Source organism: Ursus maritimus, unplaced genomic scaffold (assembly GCF_017311325.1).
Source record: "Ursus maritimus isolate PB19 unplaced genomic scaffold, ASM1731132v1 scaffold_3, whole genome shotgun sequence".
NCBI classification, from domain to species: domain Eukaryota; kingdom Metazoa; phylum Chordata; class Mammalia; order Carnivora; family Ursidae; genus Ursus; species Ursus maritimus.
The window spans coordinates 838,408-863,733 of NW_024425563.1; the positions used below are offsets into that span (position 1 = coordinate 838,408).

Consider the following 25,326-nt stretch of genomic DNA (forward strand, 5'->3'; position numbering starts at 1 on the left):
GGGGGGGGTTCTGGAGTGGAGAGAAGTGAGAAGCCCTGTCCCAGATTTGCGGGACACGTCGCTCTTATCAGGGAGCCCACTGCACCGTCCAGCCCTTGATCGGTCTGGTGCTGTGCAGTCTCGGGCGCGGTCTGGCTGGCCTGCTGCTGGCCGTCTGCCTGGAGGCAGACTGGCGGGGGACTTGCTGTCAGGTCCGCGAGTCTCTGGGGCATGTGTGTCTTGTTTGCCCGCTGTAATCAGGCAGGCAGAGATGAGGGTGGGAATAGCAAGGAGCGCAGTCTGGGCTCTTGGGGCCCCATCCAGCAGCACACAGATAATTCAGTAGCAATGCGCACAGTCTGCCTACGCAGAAAGGTTTCCGTTGCTGTCACCGAGCTGTGGAAGTGCTGCACAGCTCACCACCCAGAGGCATGGGGAGGATTTTGTCTCTCCTCCAAGTAATTGGTACCGGGAGGCCTGCCTGCGCGGCTTGGCATGGGGCCGCTGTTGTGGGTCCACCTCTGCAGCAGAGGTGAGGGGAGACGGCAGGCCATGGGGTGTTCTGTGTGCCTGCAGACTCCCACCCACGCTGCTAAGTGCTGGGAATGCCAGGGTTGTCATGGCAACAGGAGAGGCGGCTCTTCAGGCCAACAACAGAGGGAACTTCGCTTTCCATTAGCCTCTTATTTTTAGTGAAACAAGAGCGTCGTGTGAAGTGGGGAGGCGGCCAGACCGCTGGGCTTCCAGAAGGGTGTTTGCAGCCTGTGATGTTGCTGTCACTCACCATCGGGGCGCATTTTCTCACCTCTTCCTGGGGTGTTCATCCTGTGCCCATGGCGATGGGGTCCCCCGTCCGAAGCTCAGTGAACCTGCAGGTCTCTGTTGTGTGGGTGGTGGGCTCCAGGAGTCACACGCTTCTGTGCTTACAGAACATATCCTGAGCCTATAAATGTCTACAGGTAGATTGCAGCAATGATAGCTACGTTGAGAGAAAAGCAATTATTTTCCCAGTTCACTGGCTGGTGCCTGCTGCGTCCCAGCAGGACGTTTAGATGGATCCTCTGTCCCCAGGTGCGCGTGATTTCTGGTCTCCTGTGCTGTGCACATTGCTGCTGCCGTCCCTCCGAGTTCCCGAGCCTCTGCAAAGTGACGGCACACCGCCTGTGCCTTGTTACCTTTGCCGTGCAAGCGTTCGAGTTTCTACTGTAGCCGACACGTGGCATTCTTCTCTGTACTATTTCCACCAAGATTTCAGTAGTGCTTTCATCTCTGTACTTGTTAAAATGAAGTCAAAAAGTATTCATGTCACTGTCAACGATTTCGCCTTTTTTTTTAGAAAAATTTCCTGCAAGCACTTTAAGAACAACTGAATTGTTAATTTTTTCCATACCAGATAGCATGTAACCGATGTTGCCTTTCATAACAACACAGCTCACAAGGCAAATCTATAACTGGCTGGAAAATGATATAAAATAGTGTTGTCAACTGAAAGAAAATATTAGGAGTATGGCTCAAAAATTAAATGTGTTTTGTGTTATATCAAGAAACAGACAAGAGGTCTGTAAGAATTTTGTGTTATATCAAGATGTATGGCTCAAAAATTAAATGTGTTTTGTGTTATATCAAGAAACAGACAAGAGGTCTGTAAACAGACAAGAGAAACTGTAAGAATTCAGTGTAGAGTCGTCATAAGAATAAGCTTCCCTTTTATTATTTATTTATCTATTTTAAAAAATATTTTATTTATTTATTTATTGGAGAGAGAGAGAATGAGTCGGGGAAGGGCAGAGGGAGAGGAAGAAGCAGACTCTTCGCTGAGCAGGGAGCCTGGCTCGGGGCTCCATCCCAGGACCCCGGGATCATGACCTGAGCTGAAGGCAGCCCCACTGACTGAGGCTCCCAGGTGTCCGGTGTCCCTAAACTTCTCTTTTAAAGATTATTTTTTCCATGAGACTCTTTTCTCTTTCTGTGCAGATCCGTGAGAGTGTGTGCTATGCAGGTATGTGTGTGAGCTGTGCGTGTGCGTGCAGCAAAAAGCAGAGCATTGACTCCAGGTTAAGAGCACATTGAGGGGGAGTGGGGAGGCTGGCCCCCTTTTTCTGCTCTACAGAACTTCTGCTTTGTTTTGGTTTATTTTAATTTTGTTCAGTACACATGCATTATGCTTTCTACTTATGAAGATAAAGAAAAATAATAAATGTTCATTAGAAAATATAGAAAAATGAAAATTCGAGAATGTCCACATTCACTTCTCCCAGAGGTAAAGACCCCCGGTGCCTTGCCCTGCCTGTGCTTCGATGCAGAGGTAGGGTGGGCCACACAGCCAGCTGTGGACTCTGTTTAAGGCTCCCGGACAGTGTGAGCATTTGCTTTGTTGTTATAGTGTTTTCATGAATATTTTAATGATTGTGAGACATTTTGAGTTGACATATGATAATTCATGTAACCATTCATTGTCAGGCATAGAATTTTTTTTCACTTTTATAAATAATATTCCCTACACACCTCAGCAGTAAGTTTAGGAAATGTGTATGTGTGCGTGTGTGTGCATGGGTACCGTACACACACAGACACACACTGGGTGGGAGGGTCTTGGCATATCTGCTTACAACACGGTAACGAGTGACTGCCAATGAACCCATGCTGATTAGCCGCTGACCCGCTACCTGGTAAGGAGGTCACAGAGGGCGTGCGGCTGGCTGTGCTGTGGCCCTTTTCAGCCCCGAGGAGTGGGTGTTCTCGTCCTAAACCACAGCCCAACTGACCAAAGAAAATCCTCTTCGCATTTTCAGTTGTGTAGAAATCACAAACTGGAGGCTTGCAAGCCAGCCCAAATCACAGGTGGTGGTATGCACATATGTGTGCAAGCACACGTGTGGTTACGTGTGTACATGCACACCTGTGTGTGCATGCATGTGTGTGCATGTGCGTGTGTGCACGCATGCATGTGTTTTTGTCTTATTTTGTTTATTTGGTCTTACATAGTGTTTTTAAAATTTTGAATTCATTGCAAACATTTTAAAATCAGCATTCAACATTCAAGTAGAAATCAATTTCTGGGTTCTCTGGAGAAAGTGCGAAACCTGGCTTGCTGAGCCTGTGATCCTCCATAAGAAGCTGGTATCCCTCATTTGGCCCAGTCCTCACCATTGCTTGGTGAGTTCTGTCTCTGAGGCACATGCGTGTCAATTCCCAGCTGTCAGGGAACTTGTGGCACTGCTTCTTTCTCAAAGGAGAGCTTGGAAAGTGAATCATATCTTCAACCTTTGCTTTTAGCAAGAAGGTCTCGAGTCCCAAGACCACAGAAGGTGGGGTGCATATGCTGGAAGACGTATAGTCAAGCCCAGTTTTAACATGCAAACCAAGTACCTCTGTCTGGGAAGAACTGCGTGTTCTGCCCCACACTTCCCCTGCACCTGCTGGCCTCTGCAGGCATTTGAGTTGAGCTGTTGGTGCAGGATTTTATCTTAAGAGCATGTTAAGGCATTGTCCCTTTTCTCCCCTTGCAATGGAATCCCTAATTCTTTACCCTTTGAAATAATGTGTTGTCATTTTGTGAAGTAAATTTTTATTATTTCCCTAATAATAGTAATTGTGGTGATAGAACTGTTTTCTCCTTTCCCCCGGACCTTCCTCTCTGAGTTGGGTAACTTTTGCAATGTGTAGTCGAGAACACAGACATCAGAGCCTACTCCTTGGGCCACATCATAGTTCTGCTGTGTGCATTTGAGCAAGTTGCTTACTGGTTGTGTGCCTCAGTTTCTCCATCTGGACAGCCTATGTTCACCCAGATGAAGTGTTGAGAATGATGCCCGATGTGGGTGGGATGCTTAGACGAATGTGAGCTGTTGGTTCTGTGGAATAGTGTGTGGATGGAATGTGTGTGTCCTGAGCTGGGGGCCAGTTCTTCTGCCTGTCTCCTTTGGGCTTCCTTTGCATTTTCCTAGAGAGGCTTCCAGTGGTTAAGAGCACCCTTCTCTACTTTCTCTTCCTGCTGTGTAGCCTTCCCCAGAAGGAAAACTCTACTATGCGTGGGGCACCTCCCTCCAGACCAATGCACCTTGAGCTTCTTTCCCATCTCAGCCCCAAAGTCAGCACTTGCCTCAGACGCTTCCAGCTTCCAGCATCTCCCTGAGAATGTTTCTCTCTATCAGTCACATGCTGGCAGGTGCTCTATGCAGAGAGAGGCAGGAGTGCTGCTGCGGCGGTTAGCCCGGAGGTTGACGTGCTCTCCCTCACTGTCATCCCACACCAGGAACAGCTGCCCTGACCACTCCTTAATCCATGTCACAGGTGTTTCCTGGCTCAGGCATGGCCCTGACGCTCAGTCCCCCTGCTTCCCTCTTGAAAATGTTCCCCTCTGTTCCCAGAAGCATATGCTTTTTGGAACAGCGGTGTTAGATCTGTGGTTCTCTGTCATTTTACTGTGATCCACCAGCATACATGGTTGCCTTGCCTCTTAGCTCTGTGGGGCTGAATTACTAATAAAACCATATAATTTCAGTTGCCACTTTCTGTGTAAGTCCTTTAAAAAGGTCAGAGGAAAAAAGCAAATGCTTTAGAATGTGAGTTGTCCTGCTTCGAAAAGTCTGGTGAACAGGATGACCCAAGCCCTCACACTTTCAAATTCAGCTTCTGAAATCCAGCTGCTCCTGCTGATGGGTCACGGTGTACCCCCTCCCAAAGGAGATTTCATTTTCTTTCAGAGGACACATGGGTCAGAGTTGGAAACAGTCTTAGCTGTCTTCCACATTTATAGATGGAGGCTCAGATCCTGAAGGGTAAAGGACTTGCCAAGGTCACTCCGTGTGGTGATGGCAGCATCTTGGCTCCAAATCTTTAAGCCTTCTATGTCAGTCCTCATGGGGTCTGTGACAAAATACCTCGGATTTGCTTCTCACAGATGGGGGGCTGTGAGTGCAGGTAAAGGGCCTGCAGCCTCGGTGTCTGGTGAGGGCCCTCTTCCCGCCTGCAGCCACCTTCCTGCTGTGTGCTCATGGGGGAGAAAGGGCTCTGTCCCCCAGCTCTTCTTGTAAGGGCATCTCCGCCATCATGGAGCTCAGTCCTCACGGCCTCGGCTGTACCTCACCACCTCTAAGGCCCCACCTCCCAACCCATCCCACTGGCTGGCATTTGCCGTGTGGATCTGGGGGTGCAGCGTACCACCTGCACACGTCTGGGTCACCAGGGGACCCACGCCAGCGTCACGGGGCATTTCCACGACGGTGCCTTGTCCCCTTTCTTTAAGTGCTGCTTTAACTTATGTGAAGTGCTTATGTCTGGCTGCACAGACCCAGAGGCTTAGAGAAATGTGTATTTTAAATAAGTCTAATAAATCAATCAATCAACCTGCGAATGCAACCTAGCCCGGAATATCCATTTTTAATGAGTTTTGATCCTGCACAATCTTATGTCATTACTGGAGGGTGACACCGGCAGTATTTACCGCTGCGGGTGGAGAAGCGTCTTGGAAAATCTCGTGCTGCCAGCCATGCCCTGATTTGCACCCTGATGTAACTGGAAATCATGGGGTGAAGAACCGCGCTCTGGTGAAGCCTTTTCCCAGCCTGAGACAGTGAGGGTCTGGGTGGGTGCCTGTGAGAGGGCGGCCCTGGTGCCCAGTGGGTGACGAGAAGGACAGAGTGTCAAGGACCGACTGTGCGCGATGCTGTGCCAGCTGTTTCCTGTCCCGTCTGGTTGGTCCTCAGCAGCTATGGTGCAGCTGAGGGTTTGTGGAACAGCTCTCACCATCTGAATTTGGACGTGCAGAGTTCCATTCATATCCACCCAAATCAGCCTGCTTAGGAAACTCACCCAGCCCAATTAATTGATCCGGTGGGTTAGGCCTGTGCTTTATAAGAAGATTATGTTGTCTTTCAGGAGAACCACTCAGATGTTCTCTGCTTTGACTCGTGCTCTCTGACAATGTGAGGAAGAGGCCTGATGTCTAATCAATAAAACCCAACAGACCCTGAGTTCCTGGTCAGATGACTGAGGTTCAATCCCATTTAACCAAGTTGAGGAGGTACTTAGTACGCATTAGTACTCAGGAGAGACAGCTTCTTAGGAGGTACTTATGGCTCAGTACTGCTTAGTACTAAGTATAGACTGCTGCATAGGAGGTGCTTAGTACTATGCAAAGACGGCTGCTGAAGAGGTACTTAGGACTCAGCAGTACTTGGTCCTAAGCTGAAACTGCTACTTAGGAGGCACTAAGTACTCAGAAGTACTTAGCACGTAGAATTAAGTAAAGCTTGCTCTCTGTGTGAAGGGACGTGGCCTGCAGGATGTTTGCACTCTCCACACTGGCCTCTTGGGGCTCCTCAGCCCACATCCCAAGATCTCCATGACAGGGTATGGCTGTGATGGTGTCCTGGGGCTACAGAATGACCTGGAAACTCAAGAAACTATCTCTCAACTGAGCTCTTCTTCTTACGAAGTCAGAGAAATGACTTCGCAGTTCTTTGTTCTCTCAGTACAGTGACTGAGACTTTAAACCAAATTGTGTAGGATGTCGTACCATAAGGGAATCCTTTTTACAGAGATGGAGCAAGAAAGCACAGTTGAGATGGGCTGATGTGAGCAATGAGACGGTTTGCTCTTTGTGCTGTAATTTTGAGAAGCAGAAGACTGTCTTTGCTGCTTTGAATTTAATCTAAAACCCCAGAACCTCGCTGATGTGCTCAGTTCTAATTAGAGGCTGGGGTTTGAGTAGAGGAGTCCATGCTTTGTGCCAGAACATCCCAGCACCAGCCTCCCGGGCCAGCATGTTTTGTTTCCTAGAAGGAGTTGAACTCTGTGGATTTCTCGCTCACTCCTGGTCGTGGGGCTGCGTCTGTAGATGAGACTGTCATCTTCCGCATCTCCACGTCACCGATGTCTGAGTTTGTACCCTAACTGGAAAGACCCTGAGTTGAGCGGTGGGGAGTCTGTGTGCTGGTGGAGGAAGGCGGCAGCTCAAGACAGCAGTTGGAAAAGGTGTGTGTGAGACTAGATGGAGAGAGGACGGGAGAGGTAGGGAGGGAGTCTCGACAGAAGCTCCGTGAGCAGCCGTGTCCCTTACCGGGCTGGGTGGTCATAAGCTGGGGGATCCCCTAGGCTGATCAGGAGCCATTAGGATGCAATTTGGGTCAAATCAGATTCAATTAAGATTTGAAAACAAACAGTGGCAAAAACAAGCAAATGGGCTTTGGCAGCAAAAACAGCCCTCTTAGTGAGAATACGGATACCGTGTGGAGACCTCTCGTGTCAAAACCGGGATGAGAGATTTGGGGTTTCAGCATTGCTAGAGCTCCATGGGCCTCTCCATTTTCAGCTCAGTCTGCATTTTTAGGAACAGTGAAGCCATATGTATCATTCCCTTGACTTTAAAAAAAAGTCCCAGTTATTTTCTTACTCAGTAAGCATTAGGGGAGGACCTCATCAGGGTGACATCTCATCAGGAGAGCCATGGGCTGTAGAAGGTTAATTTAAAGTCAGTCGCAAGATTAGGGTAGGATATGCGAAACAGAGGCAGACTTTTCTTTCTTTTCTGGTGGACCAAAGCCAGAGGGAGTAAAAATTTTGGGATGCAAGATCATTATGGCTGAGTGTGGGTGGGATGGTTTGTACTTTGAAGTCTGTATCAGGGGAAGCGAAAGATTTTAATTAAAAGGTAAAGTTTGTCAACAAATCTGTTATGAAAGGAAATATTGCTAAAATTGGGGCTGAGGGTAAGAAACCTGGCATTGAAAAGATTTATGAAAGGTCACAGCTGGGGAAGCTTTGAAGGCTGCACCAGATGCTTGCTGGTCCTCGGCATGGAGGCCAAGGGTCCCCTTGGTGTCTCTGGGGCAAGGGCGCTCGCTCTGAGGCTGTGCCCTGCCTGCAGCACGGTGTGCTCGAGTGTCCTGATAGGCTTTCTGGGGTCTGTGCCAAGGCCCTGCCACGACCCCAGACCTCAGTCTGCGCTTTGCTCTCCTGGTCGTGAGCAGTTGGAGAGCAAGGACTTGATGTCAGTTATTCGATGGGCTTTTTCTTCTTTGCTGTTAGAAAAATGTGCCTCCCTGCGGGATGGGTGTTGGACAGAGTGTGAGGATCCAGTAAGTGTGGAGTCAGAAGGAGACGAAGCGTTAGCTCTTAGTCATGCTGGCCTTTCCGATACGGTGGCCGTCTGCCTCTGTTTTGAGTTTTTAATAACATTGAATACCATTCCTTTTCCCTCTCTCTCTCTCTCTCGCCTCATACTATTGAAAGGACTGATGGTTTTATGTGCTTATGACGTCCCCCCCTTTTTTTATGCTCCCTTCATTTTACTGTGGCCTGTTGCTAGGAAATTCAGTCACCCTAAGCCGGCCTCGGGCACATCCGCCAGAGACAAATATGGCATCGTAAGATGTGAGGACACTGTTTGTTCCGCCAGATGTGTGAGGCACCTGGCTGGCGCTTGTCAGGCGCCTTGTGTCTTCAGCTGGAGATTTTCTCTCTCGCCTTGAACAAGCAGGGATCGCCGTCCTTCCTTCTCTGGCATCGGGGACGGCGGATGGCGGCTTCCGCCGTTCCAGTGCTTTCCTACTCTGGCCGACCAGCACGGGTGCCCATCACCCACCGCCCCCAGGTCTGCAGTCACTCCGTGCGCCTTCCCAGGACCAGTTAGCGAGGGCCACATCACGAAGCGGCTGACAGAGGACTGAGGCCTGTTTTCCTCTCTCTGGGAATTGGTTGGCACCTTATCTCTGCCTGCATCCAGAGGTGGGAAATGCAGCCGCTGCTCGATAACGCGAGTCTTATCTTACGTGACTGCCCAGGCACTAACACGCAGCCGCCAGGAGAAGCGCATGAAATGATGCGGACACCACTTGATGTGTCCTTGAGCTCTGGAAACGGCAGTGCGAGATGAGAATGAGTGTGGTGGCAGGGGACCGTGGAGCAGCCTCCGAAGGGGTCACGTCCCGGTGTCGACCCGGTGGCTGTGAGAATGGGGAAGAATGCCCGTCACACTCCATCCTGGCCGTTCTGACAGCTAAGGGAGGCATCAACGATTTGCAGCACGGGGTGTGAGGGGCTGGGGTGTTGGCCCTGCAGGGGCACCTGGCTTCTGGCCTGAAGCACAGTGTCGAGCACTAAAAAGAGAGAAGCTACAGAATCGCTCAGCTCCTGAGAACCCTGGTGAGAACAGAGTGGCTTATGTTACTGTAAGAGAGCAGACTTGCTCACTCTTGTCTGGACAGTGATTTGGCAAGCCCGGGGGACTGGCCCATGCACTTTACCATCAGGAAGTGTCTGCACCATCCTGCTGTTAGGAAACAACACGGGAGGACCCCCGCTTTGTGACAGAGCCTGGAGAAGGTCGTAAGTCCCGCGGCACAGTGTCAGCACCAACTGTGACACATCACACGCTAGTGGAGCACCCCCACGCAGACCGAGGCCTCGATGCCAGCCCTGCCTGGCATCCTGTCCTGCGCCCTCAAAGCCCCACCAGGGTCTCTGAGCCCATGAGCACCTCCTGCTGTCTCTCCTTCAGAAAAGACTCATTAACAGGTGCTGCTGGCATCACACCTTGCCCCGACTTTGTCCTTTAGCCCATGTCACTGGCTCCTCTTCAGAGGACCGTCTTTACTCAAGACCTGCATTGGAGTCCCTCTTGCTGGACCCACCAGGCTAGCCGAGCCCACACCTGTCACTGGGAGCCTTCCTGGACCGTGTGGACAGCTCCCATCTTGCCCCCACCTGGCAGCTAGCAGCATAATCCTGAGGAAGTTCTCATTTAAAAACATAAAAGAAGGAAGTCTCAGGGTGATGATGAAGAAGACCTGAAGTCTAAAATAAAATAGGTTCCAGCCAACAGGCCTTCCTGGGTGGCACAGGAGTGGAGTGTGGTCAGATCAAGAGGGACAGAATGAGGGGTGGACAGAATACCCGTCAAATGAGTAGTTGAGCTGTGTGGGCTCTAGAGGCTACAACCTTCTTACTGTGCCCACGTGCTGCCATGCATAGAAGATGCTTGAGGCTGCTCTCCATCTCTCTGCTCCTGGCCCATGGAACCACCAGACCCAAACCTGAAAGTTGTCCAGGCTGTTGGCTGCACCTCTGTCTCCCTCCTCACACCCACCACTGGCCTCCTGACTGTGGGGTCCAGCTACTCACAACTCATCCCTGGTAGCAGCTGGTGTCTCTCAACAGTACACGTCCTCTCTGGCCACCCCTGCTGACCTCCCTCCACTGGGTCCCAGGGTGTTACCATGGGCCCCATGTTTCCAACCTGAAATGTCAGCCCCTTCCCATGCACTAGGCCTGCCCCTGGCCCTCTTCTGGTTCTGGAGCACTTGGCCTGGCTTGCTTCCACCTTGAAGCTCCCGTTCTGGTTGCTCCCTCCCCTACATACTTCTAGCCTTTCCTGCTCTCTCTTCTTGATGAGTCCTGTCTGCCTCGCTCACCTGTCCACTGCACTTACCTGTCCACCGTGCTCCTGTCCACCACCCTCACCTGTCTACTGCTGCTCATCTTTCTTCACCCATCACCAGTTTGCTTTCTTCACAGCACTTACAGAGACCAGCATCTTCTTATTTAATTGTGTGTTTGTATTTATTGTGTCTCCCTCTGTGGGAACTTACGTCCCTTAATGGGAGCAGGAACTGTATCTTTTATCACACTCAGATCTTCACAGATTGGAAAACTGAATGCCTAATATGTTCCTGACTCCCTCTCTTTTATCAGTTGATGTCCAAATATTTCACAATTCCAATCATATATAAAGTTCTGTGTTTGTATACCCAGGAAGCAGAGCAGACAAAATATGGAGGTAAAGTGGCCCAAGCAGCCACAAGCTGCCTCCTCAGCCCCTGGGAGCTCACAGGTGCAAGTAAGTGGCAGTGTCTCTGGCAGGAGAGCGTGGCGCATAGAAAGCGTTGGGTCACACCTGTGCACGCGTGTGCACACACACGCACACAACATGGAAATCAAGTTTAAATAGTCTATACTCGGGTTCAGTTTTTCTTCTTTAATGAAGCTATAGTCTAGCGCTGACTGATAACATTGGTGGAATTTGCTCTGCTACTAAAAGGGGTCACAACGAAGTTTACATTCTGTGTGTATTGTCGCTACCGTCTTGAAACTAAATAGCGGCAGACAGAAATATTCCAGGGGCACCCCTTCTACGGTGATAAATAGACTCACGTTGTGTTTCAGTAATGGTCACATTTATAGATCGTGTAAAATAAAATAGCCGTACATGGTGAGTTTTACATCAGAAAGGTCGGTAACGTCCTGCTGGTGCTGAGTCGCTGGTTTTGGGGGCGACAACAGGCCCACCTGTTGTGATCTTGCTTCTTGCAAAGTGCGTATGATAGCAGAGTGGGCACGTTGGACATTTAACCAATTAATTTTTTAAAAGATTTTATTTATTTGAGAGAGAGTATGAGTTGGGGGAGCAGCAGAGGGAGAGGGACAAGCAGACTCCCCACTGAGCAGGGAGCCCGACTCAGGGCTCCATCCCAGGTTGTCATGATCTGAGCCTTCCCCCGTGAAACTGCACTGCGCCATGCTGGCCAGAGATGCAATCGAGGCTGCCCCAGTGGATTACGGACTGAAACCAGAATCCAAGGAAGGAGAGGCGGAGAAGAAATGAGCCCTCAGCGAAGCATCCGGCAGGTCAGACCTGCTGTCTGTCCACCTGCCGTGCGATCACTACAAATGTTCTGAGCAAGAGCTCTGAGACATACACAATTCTTGCTGGTCATGTGGGGGCTCCCATGCAAGCAAAATACACAGTTTACTCGTTCCAAAAAAAAAAAAAAAAAAAAAGGGCTGAGCCACCCGGGCACCCCTACACTGGACATTTTAAACAAACATACCAGCATATGAAATGTATCAATATGAAATACTTTACTTTTCAAAGAATTTGCCCTGGAAAGATGTCTCTTCTTGCTCAGAACACTTACAGTCTTTTTTTGGGCTCTTCCTTCAGTCACATGGGCGTCTCTGAGGGCTCCCAGTAACGGGGGTCTTTGCTCTTGGATGGCAGGTCTGTGGGGAGCGGCATAAAGTTATTGGGTGCCAGGCGGGACCATAGTTGTTTACGACCAAGTTAAGTTGATTGTCACACTGCTTTCAGTCTGAAAATACGAAGTCTGAAAATGCCTGTGTATGTGTATAAGCTGGACTGATTTCTTGCATGGTGTGTAAACTGTCTTTGAAAACACTTTCTAGAGAGATAGACAGTCATCCTGAACCGTGACACCGTCTTTGAAAGTCTTGAATGTAGAGGTTATAGGTTCCTGTGTGACTTACAAACAAGTCTTACTACCTTATAGTGATGCTTTGAGCTGTTCCTTGGGCTCCGAACACCTGCGTTAGACCCGCCTCTGATCCACGCCTGGCACTGGCGCTCCCTGGTCTCCATGCCGGGCTCAGATGCGGGGCCTCAGGGGTGGACTGCACGTGTGCCTTCTCTGCTCCTGGAGAGCCCAGCTGACTACTTTGGTCTTGCACCTCACACCATCCTGTTGAGAAGGCGTTCTCGTTCTACCTGGGGTCCTCCTTGATGCTGTTCACCAGGTCCCTCCTCGGCGGAGGTTAGAGAAGACACTGTTGCTCATCGGTGTCACTCTGTGATGTTAATAGTCGTGTCTCCCCCCGCAAAACCCGGACCCTGCAAACAGGTTAGCCCTGCATCTCCCCTGTCTCATCTTCCAGCTCTGACAGTGCTCACACTCTGCCAGCTGACCCCTTAGCAGTGTCCCTCGTGAAGTAAAATGCCAGCTGATTGCATTTCTGATTTTGAGCACTCTGATTTCTCTCAGGATGTTATCAAGCTTGAAATAATTCCTCTCCCTCACCCCTGGGGACAGTCTCTGCCTTTGGTTTCCTCCTCCATCCTGCATGGTTTTCCTCACCCGGCAGAGCCCTCTAGATCCTTCTCCCAAAGCTGACAGAGGAACATCTGTGCCTCTTTCCTGGGACAGATTCTCCCCTTTTCATTCTCTCCTATCTTTTCCCTCCTGGCTGGTCTCCCAGACTCTCATTTCTCTACACGCCACCCACAGCTGGAGGAATATTTTTGAAGGCTGCCGTGGAGGCAGGCTCTCCGGCACTTGCTCAGGGCGGGTGACGCCTCCTGGAAGTTCTTAGCGGAAGTTAGCAGAACTACAAAAATTCTTCCAGACTGTTCGTTTGCCCCACTCTGCACCTCTGCTCCTTGGCCTGGCACTGTCCCTCCAAACGGGCCTGCCACTGGCAGGAGTGTTTTTCAAACTGCAAGCCATGACCATTAAGGGCCGTGAGAGTTTTAGGGTGTTACAGCCAGAAGTTTTAAAAAGTGGAATAGAACAGAGGAAAGAGGCTGAAGCAGGCAGGCTAACTACATAATGCAAACATACAGTTAGGGCGAGCGGGACTCCGTGTGCTTTTACTAGGTCTCCCCGTCAAATGCAGGCCTTCTCTGACACGGCTGGGAGACGAGTCTGCAAGCTGCAGTCTTACTTTCTCCTGGGTATCCGGAACTTCTTCGTATGCTGTTCGTCATTGGCTGACTGACTTATTGCGTGGAAGCAGGGCCTAATGCGCCTTTTGCCACCTCTTCCTCCACCTGCTGTGTTTTCCAGCTTTGCCCCCAGCCCCTGTCTACTCACCCGCCACCTTCTCTGGGTCCATTGCCTCCATCCCCAAATTCATCCTGTTGGAAGCAAACACGGGCTCTGCCCACAGGCTCCTCGTCCTTTGGGATTGCCTGTTTCCGGCGGGCCAGGTGCTACACCTGGCTGCCAGGCTGACTCCCCACCTTCACTCCATGTGGAGCTGATTATTAGTGCTGGCGGTCTTGCCTGTGAAAACTCTCGAGCCATCCCCACGGCCAGTGTCTGAGTTGTAGCCTCAGTGTCTCTTGGATGCACTATGTTTACACCTCCTTCCCTTCTGTCACTACCTTCAATTCGTTATTCACAAATCATGAGGATTAAAACAGGAAACACTTAGAACAGAGCCTGGCCTGGCCCATAGTTAAGGCTCAGCAGATAGATACTATTACTTTTACAATTTTTATTATGTTCATATTGTTATTTTCATCATATTTGCAAGACACAGTTGGATATTTTTGTTGAAAGCTTTTTTGGCTCCACAGTGAATGCAGAAAACACGAGCCCTTCCTCATTGGGATCCAAGGTGTCCTGTGACCGCACTGTCCCCTGACCCCTCTTCTGCCCCTCCATGGACGCACAGCCTTCCCACTGTGCTGTGCCCTGTCCTTGGGGCACACACGGCTTCACAACGTTCACGTCTTTCTCACGCTCTTCTGCTAACCTGGGGTTCTCCCCCAACCTCGCGCCATGTGTTAGAAGTCTCTTTCTCCTTCCTACCTTGGTTCAGAGCTCATTTTTCTCTTTGAAGCTTTTCCTAGTTCTCCACCCTAAATGAGTCTCTTCATTTCTCTATTCCTTTTTTTTTTTTGTCAACTCTTCTTTATTTTTCTCAAATATGCTGTGATTCCACACTGTGTAATTTGGCTACAACAATGAAAACAATGTGCTTGTTAAAAAGCTAGAAGATAGATAGATAGATAGATAGATAGATAGATAGATAGATAGATAATAGATAGATAGCTACCCATGCTTGTATTATGTCACTCCAACACTAATAAATGGAGGAAATACCCATAATAAATCTTTATTCTTTACCAGGAGATTTATGGAGAAATATTTTTTTGGTACCTTCCTATTGTTTAATCCATGTCTCAGAATGTAGCTTGGTCTAGTTTGAATGGGAAAGGAATGACAACTGCAATGCCAGCTTAAGTAAGTCATTAGGAAATACCTTTAAATTTAATTCATTTATTCTCATCTCTAAGACCACGTGAATTAATTAGGCACTAGCTGTGTTGAGGCTGGTGTTTTACACTAACAGTTTTATAAGTATAGATATTTTTACTCATGATCCTTCCCATCTGAAGAGGAAATCAGGGAATAGCTCTAAAGAGATTAAAAAAAATAAAGACAGTATATCATTTCAGCACAATACCCACTTGCATCAAGTCAAATTAACATTGTAAACAAAATTATTAATATTTTAGTGCATTATTTATGGATAACCTCACCACTTTCTTTTTTTTTAATTCCTATAACTGTTTGCTTATAACTTTATTATGTAATTGCCACACTCTGACTTGGATCTTAGCTAATTATGAACCCATCTGTGTCCACACTAGACTGTGACTGGTAAGAGGTCAAGAGTCTTGTCTGTTCTCAGATGTCACATGCTTGCTACAGAACACAAGCATAGGTGATATATAAGTGAAATCATGTGGTGTGTGACCTCTGTGGACTGGCTTTTTTCACTGAACACAATGTTCTGGAGACCTATCCTGTCTGTGGCAGTATTGGTAGCTGTTGATTTTGTTGCTGAGGACTACTCCACAGTGTGCATGGGACGTAGTCTGCTGGACCTCTTATCCATGGAAGGACGTCTGGGCTTGTTTCTAACATCTGTATACAAGTTTTTGTGTGAACATTTCTCTGGGATAAATGGCCAGCGGTCAGGTGCTGGTTTATATGAAAAGCGTATGTTTAGTTTTTAAGTAACTGGCAAACTGTTTTCCAGAATGGCTGCATCATTTTACAGTCGCACTACAAATGAACAAGGGACCCGCTTTCTCCCCATGCTTGCCAGAATTTGGTGTTGTTTCTTTTTTTCTTAGCCTTCCTGGAAGGGTGATGCGGTACCTCACTGTGGGTTTTAACTTGCGTTTCCCTGAAGGCTAACAATGTTGGACAACTTTTCATGAGCCGTCTGTACATTGTCTTTTGGGAAATGTCTCTTCAGGTCTTTCACACTTTTTCTAATTGGGCTTTTTTAATGTTTATTTTTGAGAGTTCCACGTTCCAGGTACTAGTAACTTCTCGGCTGGGTGGCCTACCCTTGTCTTTCATGTGAATGGCGATGATGTCCAGTCTGGCATTCCTCTGTCCAAGTGTGTTTGGTGCTGAGTTGAAGGGTGCTTTGCCTAGCCCTAGGTCCCAAAGGTTTTCTGTTGTTTATTGTTCCGTAAAATGTTTATTGTTTTACAGTTTGCATTTACATCCAGTATCTATTTCGTTACTATTTTGTGTAAACCATGAAACTGATGTTGAAGTTTCTGTTTTTGCTTCTGGGTGTCCAGTAGCTCCTGCACCCTTTTGTGAAAGGCAATTTTTCAAACATTAAGCTGCTTTTGCACCTTTGTCAAAAATCCATTGGGCGTTTTTGTATAGGTCTATTTCTGGGTTCTCTACTTTGTTCTGTTGATCTGTTTGCCTCTGCCAATACTGTGCAGTCTTGATCACTGTACCTGTGTAGTAAGACTTGGAATTAGGTCGCATGGTTTCTCCTTTATTCCTCTTTTCCCAAATTGCTCTGGCTACTGTGACTCCTTTGCTTTTCCGTATAAAGTGCTTCTGCAAAGAATCTTGCTAGGATTTTGACAGGAATCGTGTTGAACCTGTATGCCAATTTGAGGAGAATCTTCATCGTTATTATGTTGAGGCTTCTGACTCATGAACATGGCGTGTCCTCATTCATTTAGGTCTTTGATTTCTTTCATCCACATTGTGTTGTTTTTAGCGCGCGAGTCCTGCACGTGTTTGTTAGATTTACACGTACGTATTTAATTTCTTGAGGGACTATAAATAGTATTTTATTTTAATTTCAGTGTCAGTGTGTTTTTATAGCTGGTATATAGAAAAATAACTTATTAGTTCTAGGGGTATTTTGAAGATTCACTGGGATTTTCCATGTAGAAAATCACATCACCCGGAAATAGAGAACTTTGTTTCTTTCTTTCTGATGTGCTTGCCTTTTCTTTCTTTTTCTTGCCCTATTGCACTGGATAGAACTTTGAGCTATGCTGAACAAGAGTGGCGACGAGGAAGCATCCTTGCCTTTTTCCAGATCCTAAGTGGAAAGCTAGTTCCTCACCGTTAGGTGTGATGTTCGCTGTAGAGCTTTTGTAGATGTTCATTATCGAGTTCATGAATTTCCCCTCAATTGCTGTTCTTCTGAGAGTTTTCATCATGAATGGGTGTTGAATTTTTTCACATACTTTTTCTACACTGATAGGATCATGTGATTTTTTTCTTCTTTAGCTTATTACTGTGGTGGATTACATTGTTTTATTTTGGAATTTTTAACTAGCTTTGCATATCTGAAATAAACCCCATGATATAATTGGTTTCATATATTGCTGGATTTTATGTACTAATATTTTTCATAAGAATTTTTACATCTATATTCATGAGGGATATTGTTCTATAGGTTTCTCTCTCTCTCTCTCTGGTCTTTGTCTGCTTTTGGTATTAGGTTAATCTTAGCTATCTAAAATTAATTGGGAATTATTTCCTCTTCTATATTCTGGAAGAGATTGTGTAGAATTCATGTTAATTCTTCCTTAAATATTTGGTAAAATTCTCCAGTAATATCACCTGGGTCTGCACATTTCTTTTTGGGAAGGTTTTACATTATGAATTCAATTTCCTTTAAAGTTATAGGACTATCAATTTATCTATTTCATATTGGATGAGATGTGTTAGTTTGTGTTTTTTGAGGACTTGGTCTAATTCATGTAAGTTGCCATGTTTATGTGTGTAGACTTGTTTGTTCCCTTATGAGGTCTTGCAGGGTCTGTATTGATATCATCTGTTTCATTGCTGATACTGGTAATTTGTGACTGCTTTCTTTTTTCCTTTGTCAGTCTTGCTAGAAGTTTGTCAATTTTATTGATCTTTTCAGGGAACCAGCTTTTGTTTTCACTGACTTTCTCTATTCTTCTTTTTTTCTGATTTCAGTGGTATTGATTTCCACTCTTTATTATTGCCTTCCTTCTACTTTCTTTTGCTCTTCTTTTTCTAGCTTCTTGGTGTGTACATTTAGATAATTAATTTGAGACTTTTTCTAAAAATGTGAACATTTAGTGCTAAAAATTTCACTCTTAGTACAGCTTTAACTGTGTCTCACAAAATTTTGATGTTGCATTTTCATGTTCATTCAGTTCAGTGTGTTTTTCCCTTGGATTTTCTTTGGCCTGTGGATTATTTAGAAACTTGTTTAATTTCTAAGTGTTTGGAGATTTTCTTTTATAGTTATGTTATTGATTTCTAGTTTGACTTCACTGTGATTGAAGGACTCACTTCAAATGATTCTGATTCTTTTTTTAAAATAATTTTTATTTTGTTATATTAGTCACCATACAGTACATCCCTAGTTTTTGATGCAATGTTCCATGATTCATTATTTGCGTATTAACACCCAGTGCACCATGCAATATGTGCCCTCCTTAATACCCATCACCAGCCTATCCCATTCCCCTACCCCCCTCCCCTCTGAAGCCCTCAGTTTGTTTCCCAGAGTCCACAGTCTCTCATGGTTCATTCCCCCTTCTGTTTACCCCCCCCTTCATTCTTCCCTTCCTTCTCCTACCGATTTTCCTATTTCTGATTCTGATTCTTTTAATTTTGCTGTGATTTGTTCTATGATCCAGGATATGGTCTCAGTCCATGTTTTGTGGGCACTTGAAAAGAGTTTGTGTTCTGCTCTTGCTGCGTGGAGTGTTCTATAAACCCTGACTAGAGCTGTTGATTGATGACACTGTTTTCTTCTCCAGCTTTGATGATTTTCTCTTCATTTGTTCAGTTGCTAAAAAAGTGGTGTTGAAGTTTCCAACTATACTTGTGGGTTTGTCAGTTTCTCCTTTCAGTTCTATCAGTTTTGCTTCACATATTTGCAGCTCTGTTATTTGGTGCATACATATTTAGGATTCCTATGTCTTCTTGGCGGATTTACTCTTTTATTATTATATAATGTCTCTCTGTCCCTGGTAATTTTGTTTGTTTTAATGAGTAATGTATCTGTTATTACTATAGCCATTGCTACTTCCTTTGATTGATGCTTGCATGATACATCTCTTTCTGTGCTTTATTTTCAGCCTGTCTGTAGCCTTACATTTGAAGTGAGTCTCTTATAAACAACATATAGTTGGATCATGCTTTTTTAATCCACTTGGTCAGTGTCTTTCATTGGTATATTTAGCCCTTTTACATTTAATGTAATTATTGATATGTTAAGGCTTAAGTCTCCCATTTTACTATTTATTTTCTGTTTGTTCTATTTTTTCTTTGTTTTCTTTTTTTCTGCATTCCTTTAGGGTTATGTTAACATTTTAAAAAAATCCCTATGGATTTATCTATAGTGTTTATGAGCGTATCTCTTGATAGCCTTTTTAGTGGTTGGTCAAGATATCACATTATATATACAGAGCTAATCACAGTCTACTGTCGTTGTTTTACCAGTTAGAGTGGGGTATAGACAACTTACGTCCCTTTATGGCTTGTCTCCTCAGTTTATTGTAATTATCTTGAATATTTCCTCTGCATATATTTAGAAGTGCAACAGACAGTGTTATCATGTCTTCCTCAACTGTCAAACATAATTGACAAAACTCCAGAGAAGGAAAACTAGTCGCTTTTACTTTCCACATTCTTTTCTCCTTCCTGATGTTTCAAAGTTCCTTCTTCCATCTTCTCCTTCTGTTTAAATAAGTTTATTTAGCAATTGTTTTAGAGCAGGTCTGCTGTAAACAAGGCTCTGTTTTCCCTTTTTTGAGAATGTCTTAATTTCCCTGTCATTCCTGAAGGATTTTTTTAATTTAAGATTTTTATTTCTTTATTTGTTGGGGGTGTGTGTGTGCACAAGCAGGGGGAGTGGCAGGGAGAGGGAAAAGCAGGCTCCTCGCTGAGCAAGGAGCCCAATGTGGGACTTGATCCCAGGACCCTGGGATCATGACCTGAGCCGAAGGCAGACGCCTTCGGCCAACTTAACCGCCTGAAGCATATTTTTGATGGGTATCTGGATTGGTAGATTTTCAGGATTCAGGGCTGATGGTTCCTTTCTTCTAGCACTTGAAGAATGTTGTGTGATTTCCTTGTGACCTCTGTGGTTTCTGATGGGAAATCCTTTCCGTTCAGATTGTTTTTCCCTCGTAGGTAAGGTGTCATTTTTCTCTGGCTGCTGTCAAGAATTTTTCTTTGCGTTTAGCTTTCAGAAGTTTAACTGTGTGTCTTGGAGGAGACTGGGTTTACCCTGTTCAGGGTGCTCAGCTTTGTGAATCTTTAGGTTTATATCTTTTGTCAAAGTTGAGTTTTCAGCCATCCTGTTTCTGAATGCCCTTTCAGCCCTGCCTTCCTTGTCTCCCCTTCTGGGACTCTGATGATATGAATGTTAGATCTTTTGTTACAGTCCCACACTCCCTGAGGCTCTGTCCTTTTTTTTTTTTTTTCAGACTGTTTTCTCTGTTTTTGGAATTGGGTGATTTCTGTTTTTCTCCTACTTTACGGGTTTTTTCCTCGGTCCCTCGTCCTCCTATTGAGTGCTTCTACTTGAGCTGCTTACTTTGGTTATTGTATTTTTCAGTTATAATATTTCCATTTGGTTCTTTTTATATTTGTTTATTTGCTGAGATGTTCTATTTCTTTGCTAAACCTTCTAGCTTCTCTTTTTTTTTCAAGTATGTTCATAATTGTTCATTCAAGCATTTTTATTATGGCTGCTTTACAGTCTTTGGCAGGTACTGCTAACATCTTCCAGCCTCAGCGTTAATGGCTACAGATTGAGATCTTCCCAGTCTTTTTTGGTATGACAACTGATTTTCTGTTGAAACCTGAACATTTTAGTATTCTGAGAGTCTGGATCTCCTTTAAACCTTGTGTTTTAACAGCTTTTTCTAACACTGCTATGCCAAGGTGTGTATGTGGGGGGTCTCTGTTACTAACATGGGGGTGGAAATCCAGGTTCTCCACTAGATTTCTGCTGACATCTGAGGGAAGGGGTCTTGTCCATATGTTGGGCAGGGTGGGTTGTAGGAGTTTGAACTCCCCATGTGGTCTCCATGGAGGTCTGACATGGGGGGTGGGTATACCACCCAGTGCCTACTTGACTGCTCTGCTGACCCTGGCAGGGTTAGGGAAGGTCAGGGGCCTCATTCCAGCTTCCTAAAAAAGGACGCCCAGGGTCCCCTTTGACCTTTGTTAGCACTGGTATGGGTGGGCTATGTTTTTTATTTTATTTTATTTTTTTTTGGTGGTGTTTGATGGGAGGAGAGCCGTTCTTGTCTAAAATGTGCTAGGTCAGTCCCTTTCTGGCCCTCTGGCTGGAGACAGGTAACCTCAGTCAGGGCTTCACCTGCCCTTGGTTCTCCCAGGTTGTTGACTCAGCTCCATTGTGAGGTGCACGAGGCCGAAGGACAGCCCAGGGCACCCTGCACATGTGGTTCCTCAGATTCCCTGGGAGCACAGCAGCCTGTCTCCTGTCCTCCCTTCACAGCCTTCGGTGCATATCATCTCCAGAGTTTTAGTTGTGCCTGGTGGAAAATGTAGGGGAAAGTACGTGTTCTCCATCTTCCTGGACGCAGGTCCTCTCTTTCTGGGGTTTTAGCTCCTCCGGTATGCCTTGGAGAGGAATTCAGAGACGACATCTAACCCCCAAGGCATGCATTGCTTTGGTTTTTATATCCAAGTGTCCAGTTTCTGCCTGCTCCCAGGAAAGCTTAGAAGCCAGTCTGGGGGTTCAGGGTCCCCCTCAGATTGCCTGTATATAACACCTTTATCAGTTGGCCAGCTGTTGTGACTGAGCCCTCCTCACAGACCCCAGAATCGACATAGCTCAGACTTTTATGCTCTTCAGATCAAATATATATAAAATATATATTTTATTGATGTTTTATTATTTTAAATTTTACAGATGAAAGCTTTTTATAGGAACTTCCTTTCATGCTCTTGATTTTTTTCTTTCCTGATAGATATTAAGACCACCCTTTTGGGAATGGCATGTTTAAACTACACTTATTTTCTAAATCCACAGTGCTAGGTATCATGCTAATATTGCAACAGTGCTTCCAATTGAGAATACTCCTGGGGATGGACCAATGGTTAACAGCCACATAAACATACAATTCATATGGGTGGTTTTTTAGTTGCTTTTGGCAAACGGATGATTCTTGCTTATTATTAAGTACATTTAGTCCTAAAGTAAGGGTAACGGTGACCGTGGAGTGGGTCTCCCTGTGGCGACCCATTCTCTGAATGCTATATTCAAGCAGAGCAGCTTAGAACAAGTTGCCATAGGAGGCCGGCCTGTTTGGTGAATTTTCCCATCAGCTTCCCTTTGGGGTAATGCCGTTGAGCCTTTTGAGATTTAGAAATGTTCCAACTGTTTGAATCTTGCCATTTGTAAGTGTAAAAAAAAATGTCCGATTTACATTTGAAAAAAGAATTCAAGTGTGTTCATGAAGGCAGCTTATATCTGCTGAGCCCTTCTTTTTATTCCCCAGAACATGTGGTTCTCAGCAAGTTCTGGACCTCCCTATACCACACTCACACGCACACATAAACAGGCATGGAGCCGTCCTGATTTGAAGATTTTGGTAATGTGTTTTTGAACAGGGCATAAAAATATATCTCTGTAATTACATGATATTTAGTGATTAGATAATTATGGATAATTGCATGGGGTAGTTCTAAGTGCTAAAGTGTTACCATAAGATCTAAAATGTACAAATTGCATAATAATTATTCTTGGGAGTTATTTGGTAATTCTGAGCATAATTATCATGTGATCTGCAGCGCATGTAATTAATGCATAATCACATGGATTTTGCCTTCATAACTACTTCGCTCTTGTTATAAAGCTCTTTGTCATAACATTTGAGTATAAATATAATGTAATTGGCTCCCAGATACAGCACATTAAGCCCCGTGATAATTGCCTTCACAGTAACAATACCCTTATTTCATTACAACTGTGTGGCTCCTCGGCAGCATGGAGTTAGAACGGCTTGCCCGAGATGTGGCGGTGGGCAGGCAGGCAAGCGGCTGAGTGATGGGTAAAATGTGCACACATCTGGGTCGAGAAGGTCTTTGCTGTGACCAGAGCCTTTCCGTGAGAAAGTTTGCATCTTTCACGGGGATAAATCCCTCTTCCAACTGAAACATGCACCTGGCTACAGCTCCTTGCGTCCAGCCACGGCACCACTGGGCCTTGTGCTTTTCATCCAGCAAAGCGCCCGTCCTGTGTCTGGTCTAGTTGTCTCAGAAGATGGGGACTTCTATAAGGAGAAGACCTTATTAATAAACCGCAGTGAGAGGGAGCCATGGGTTTTTGATGGCATTGAGTGCAAACTTTGAAATGGCAGCAACTTATCCTGAGACTGAAACAAGACCTTTGGCTCAACTTCTGAGTTGATAATGCAGCTTTTCAACTTTCCCCAGGCTTCACATGGCAGGACGACTACACCCAGCATGTGATGGCCCAGGAACTCTCAAACCTTCCCCACGCCTACCCACGACATCTGGAGGCTTCCGACACAGCCAGGTAAGCAAACCGCTCTCTGGCCGCAGCCCGTATCCACCAAGCTGGTTTTTATTTGATCCTATTGTCCTTGTGGTGTAGAGGGTCCGGAGGGTGGGAAAGTCCAATAAGGAGCAGATGGTGCTTTGCTTTCCACTGTGTCCTAGCCCTGGGGGTGCAAGATGCGTTGGCGTGACCCTCCGGACCAGGTGCCGTCCTCACTGATGGGCCTCCCAGTGGCCCTTCCCCTCCCTTTCCCAAGACCTTTGGAAAGCCCTGCATCTTCAGAACCTTGGCTGAAAGCAGAGAAGTCAAGATATCTCATTTCCCAGTAAGAATTTATGTTCACGTTAGTACAAAAAGCAGAATTAAGTCATGAACGTTTTCCTATTGCCAAAACATAGTGACCTATACTGAGCTGCATGTTTCACTCTGCAGCATCTCATTTCATCCTCACCGCACGCTCTGAGGGGCTCCTAATGCTTGTTCTGTTCTTGGAGGGAAGGGAATTGAGATGCAGGGAAGCTGGAAACTTAGTCCAAAGACGACCACAGGGAGCCAGTTGGGATTGTCTCATTCCTCAGCCGTGGTGCTAGATTCTTCGTTTATAGAATGTGAAAAGGGCCTTCCCCAAAGGTTTAGGGAAGTTTGGAAAGTCCATTTTTCCCCCTAAGAGAGAGACTATTCTGAAACTTCACTTAGAAGAATCTCAGTAACACAGAAATGCTGCTGTTCCTCTAAGAAGTTGAAATGCTAAGATCACCGCGAAGTTCATTTCCAAATCCAGCAGCGCGAGTGAGTGGACACCCGAAAGGACCTCGACACACCGACGACGCAGTCACCACGTTAGCTCTCTCACCAGCCAGACTGTGAGTTTCTGGAGGGTAGGAAACACGTCCTCTACTTCCTGTGTCTAGCCTGTCTACCTCGAATGCCTCCTTTGTCGGACAATATGCCATTATAGTCTGTGAGTGTGTGTAAGACTTCTCTGTAAGAAAAAACAACCAGGAACCAAAGTCAGGCTGTCTTGAATTTCCGTTTTTGTTTTGGATGATTGCACACTCTTCGCACTGGTCTTTACACTTGGGCATTTCAGTGCTGCCCACTGCTCCTTCCTTCTGAGTGAAGATTTAACTTCACTAACTGTGAAGCGCACTATCCCAGATGACCTTGAACTCCACCATGAGCGAAGAATAACTCCTTGTATGGACAAGGTGAGAGAGACCAGAGCATGGTATCTGTCACCCAAAGACCAGCATTTGCACACAAGGTAAGGCCGTTGAACAGACACCTAGATGACTACCTTCTTACCAGCATCAATATTGTCATTTTTTAAAATTGCCAGTTTTATCATGAAAAATGATAACTTATCTTTGTTGTTTTTTTTAATAAGTAAGATTAAAAATATTCATATTTGAGTTGGAATTTTCTTCTGTATGAGTTTCCTATGCATGATCTTTGTCCATATGAAAAGTATTTTTTGGGGCGCCTGGCTGGCTCAGTCGTTAAGCGTCTGCCTTCGGCTCAGGGCGTGATCCCAGCTTTCTGGGATCAAGCCCCACATCAGGCTCCTCCGCTGGGAGCCTGCTTCTTCCTCTCCCACTCCCCTGCTGTGTTCCCTCTCTCACTGGCTGTCTCTCTGTCAAATAAATAAATAAAATCTTTTTTAAAAAAAAGTATTTTTTGTGTTTTTCTGTTTTGTTTCAGTATAGAGCCTTTATATTTAAGGCTGGTAACTTTTCATTTATCATATTTTGTAGAAATATTTTTCTGGTCTGTACCATGGATGACACTCAGTACATTTGCTCATGAAAACAGAGTTCTCGTAGTCGTCTCGACGTTGGATTTTTAATTTCTGTCTTTGACAGGGTTGAACCTAAGTAAAACAATCATCCCAGCTCTAGAAGCAGAGCCCCATTTTGGGAAGACTTGATGGGATATTCCCAGATTCCTGTCGATCCTACTCCTGGCTCTGGCCCCTGAGGGACGGGTGTTCCTGGGCTGCGCAAG

At 45.9% G+C, this 25,326-nt stretch overlaps 1 protein-coding gene across 1 annotated transcript in view; it reads left to right on the top strand.

The window, feature by feature from the left end:
- The window catches only part of PTPRN2 (protein tyrosine phosphatase receptor type N2), a 796,662-nt gene that overhangs the window by 234,426 nt on the left and 536,910 nt on the right, over positions 1-25,326 (top strand). The window contains exon 4 of the mRNA XM_040644526.1: positions 23,238-23,340. Within this exon, the coding sequence (XP_040500460.1) occupies positions 23,238-23,340 (103 nt within the window). The remainder of the gene's footprint in view (positions 1-23,237; positions 23,341-25,326) is intronic.